The 3,244-nt window shown below is 38.6% G+C and overlaps 1 protein-coding gene across 1 annotated transcript; it reads right to left on the bottom strand.

Moving 5' to 3' along the window:
* Positions 1-2,561, bottom strand: LOC104030346 (parvalbumin beta). The gene is made up of 4 exons (XM_009482031.2): positions 2,465-2,561; positions 1,357-1,489; positions 459-568; positions 1-26 (listed from the first exon to the last, which is right to left on the bottom strand). The coding sequence occupies exons 1-4, from the start codon at positions 2,523-2,525 to the stop codon at positions 1-3; spliced, it is 330 nt and encodes a 109-aa protein (XP_009480306.2). The 5' UTR covers positions 2,526-2,561.
* Positions 2,562-3,244: the final 683 nt, after the last annotated feature.

The raw sequence follows: 3,244 nt of genomic DNA, 5'->3' as shown, positions 1-3,244 counted from the left end.
TTAAGATTTGACCAGAGCTTGAAACTCTGAAAAAGAAATGAAAGAATAATAAAATGGGACCACATTTTGTAATTGCACAGTCAAAAAAGTAATAATTTTTGAAGTTAAAATGGGAAACTAATGATACTTCCTCTGATAATCATTCCTTAAAGGTAGCACATTGTATACTCATAATAATAGATACTTAAGACAAAGGAAGTGTTGCATTTAAGTGTCACATTGTACCATAGTTCAATAGTAAAAAGCAGTGAAATTATATACTGAAATTTCATAAATATATCAATTTAGGTTCCAGTCCTGAAAAAAATCTCTGTAGATGAAAAAAGGGACTGACCACCTGTATCCAAGGGCAGAATATAGACCGGCTATCCAATGTATGGAGCAGGGGAACTGCATAGAGCTAGCCATTAGGAAGTCTCAAAGGCAGCTATTACTCCATTTAATAAAGGCAGTCTTACCGTCTGCTCCAGTTTTACCATCTCCATCACTATCACCTGCTGCCAGGAACGCCTTGGTCTCAGCATCAGTCAAAGCTCTGGCACTGGATGAGAAATTCTGCAGAAAAAGTCTGTTAAATGTGAGAGGACAAGTGAGTGAGACACACTCAGTACTGAAAGCATTTGGAGTTTGTTATTGGTAATAGCTGTAAAATTCCAAGCCTGATTCAATTCTTGAAACTATTTCAAAACTCTTTGTAAATAATTTTGAATTCAATAGCAAAACTTACTCTAACTTCAGTGAGAATAAGGGTAAGAAAGTAAGAGGATGTTGCATCACAACATGTAAAAATCCTTGATGACATTTTGGTTCCATTGGATTTGGTTCCTCCGTAGCGGCAGGATTCATATTCCCTCCTGTATTGTCTTCCTTTCCGCCCCCCCTCCCCAAGATGTAGACTCTTAAGAGTGGCAAGAATTTTTCTAACCTTACTTTTTAACTTCAAAGTCAGATGAATATGATCTGGAAGACAGAATTCATCTGATAGAAAGAAAGATGAGAGAAAAATAGCCCTTTGAATTCAGTCTAGTAAAAAATCTTGCAATAATAAAAAGCAAACTCTAGCAGAACTGCTATTTTTATCTTCAGTCTCTCAGTTATCCCTACACGAAACAAGTATTTTCAGTGCTATCAGAGTGTTTCCTCACTGTGGTCCAGCCTTTCCTTCATTATTTGCCTTGCAGCTCCTTCGGCACAAGCACACACACATGCAGGCGCGTGCACGCGCGCGCACACACACACACACGATTGTCTCTCATCCAAAGAGACAGAAGGAAAGGAAGTATTTCTGATCTTATCCTACATTTTTAGATAATACAACACAAGCCTGTTGGTAACTCTTTTTTTTTATTTTCTTACTTCAGTTCATTTTCCTCAATAAAGGCACTCCTGTCCTGGTCAAGAATTCTGAAGACTTTGGTGAGCTGGTCTTTGGACTTGGAGTTGAGACCCACTTTGACAAAAAAGGTTTTGTAATCAAATGAATCAGCAGCTGAAATAAGCAAGAAGAGATGAAGAAAAGTAGTTAAAGATCTGGAACAAAAAAAAAAAAACAAACCACCTTTTTGCTCAAAAAGCAGCAAACTGTTCTGCAGTACATTGAGGGTCATTACAAGCCCCAGTCAACAATCTTTGATTTTCCTGAGTTTATTTCCGATTAATGAGATTTTTTCCATCAATGATCTCTCAAACCTAGGAAGATAAATACTGACTGTGGTCTTCATCATGCAAGAACATACATTTGTAAATTGATACTTCACTCAAACATAAATTCACAGAACTTGATGATAAATATTGTGCTTGTATTTAAATCAGCAGGAGTTTTATTATTCTCTGAAAAAACAGGATTTCAGCTTCTGGATTTTTTCATACTTAAAATTGCTACAATGCACAAATGATGATGGGTGCCTGTACCTTGGCTGCCAAAGATTAAACCTTGCATCTCTTCCATTACCTTGCCTCCTTTCTCTCTTTTTGATAAAACAATTAAAGCTGTAGTTAGCAAAGAACCAACAAGAACATAGAATCATAGAATCGTTTAGGTTGGAAAAGACCTTTAAGATCATCCAGTCCAACCATTAACCTACACTACCAAGTCTACTCTAAACCAATCAAGGGTAGACTGGACTAAACCATGTCCCAAAGTGCCACATCTACCCGTTTTTTGAACACTTCCAGGGATGGTGACTCCACCACCTCTCTGGGCAGCCTGTTCCAATTCTTGACCACCCTTTCCGTAAAGAAATTTTTCCTAATTTCCAACCTAAACCTCCCCTGGTACAGCTTGAGCCCATTTCCTCTTGTCTCGTACATCTTACCATGTACCCTGGAGAGGAAGTCAACATTATACCATCTAGTTAATCCTTTCAGCCTTTTCTGTTTCTATTGGAATTGGGATGTTGGGGTAGTGAGGACAAAGGAATTTGATAGATAAACTGAAAAGCCAAATTTGAAACATAAATGTTACCTTGACAGCTCTGTAGGCCAGCAGCAATTCCAGCTTCTGTCAGGATACCAGAAAGAGCCATGTCAAAGCTACTGTAAAATAAAAAATAATACTGGGTAGAGTTAATCTTGATTTTGTTCTGTCAGTCTTTGATGCTGCCCCATGAGGACAGCCAGGTTTGATTAGTTGGGCAGTTGCAATCTAGGTCCCAGGGCAAACCAGGGGACCTGCCCTGCAGGAGCAGACTGTTCCATCCTTTAGTTCAGATACATGTACTGCATCTGGCTTGCTGTAATCTCTAGAAAGTCTTCAGGTGCACAGGCTGAGGAGAAAACCAAACGTATTTGTAGAACTGCACAGCATTTGGAGATCTTTGGTTATTTCCGTGCATTTTTTGTGTGGATTATTGTGATGTCTTCAAGAGCTCCAGAGGAAAGATTGAACTCACCTTGCCACTTAGTTTTCCCTAAGCCAAGAACAGAAAAAACTGTAAGGTAAAAGATCTGCAGAGTCCTCTTGACTTAATTCGTTGTCAAATGACAGAGGTAATGACTTATATAGACCTTAGTTAAGTCCTCTCAACCTTTTACAGAAGTCCTAGAGCCACGTGATGGCTCAGGTACCCCAGGGGGTAAGTTACTGTGGCTGACAAGACCTGCTAGCTAATCAGATTGATATTTATATCCCAAAGGAATGTGCATGGTGTTTTAGACAATATATAAGGTTTAGTGCCATACAAAGTAAATCCTCTTAGCTTGCACCTATTTTTAATCTAGTGAATGATTTTTGATCTGTGAATGA

Source organism: Pelecanus crispus, chromosome 11, assembly GCF_030463565.1.
Source record: "Pelecanus crispus isolate bPelCri1 chromosome 11, bPelCri1.pri, whole genome shotgun sequence".
In the NCBI taxonomy this organism is placed as follows: Eukaryota; Metazoa; Chordata; class Aves; order Pelecaniformes; family Pelecanidae; genus Pelecanus; species Pelecanus crispus.
This window is presented reverse-complemented; position numbering and strand designations above follow the sequence as displayed.

Coding starts and splice junctions, on each gene's coding strand:
- LOC104030346 (XM_009482031.2), bottom strand. CDS start 2,525: ATGGCTCTTTCTGGTATCCTGACAGAAGCTGGAATTGCTGCTGGCCTA. Junction 1,490..2,464: donor TGGCCTACAGAGCTGTCAAG/GTAACATTTATG, acceptor TGCTTATTTCAG/CTGCTGATTCATTTGATTAC. Junction 27..458: donor TGGTAAAACTGGAGCAGACG/GTAAGACTGCCT, acceptor TTTCTTTTTCAG/AGTTTCAAGCTCTGGTCAAA.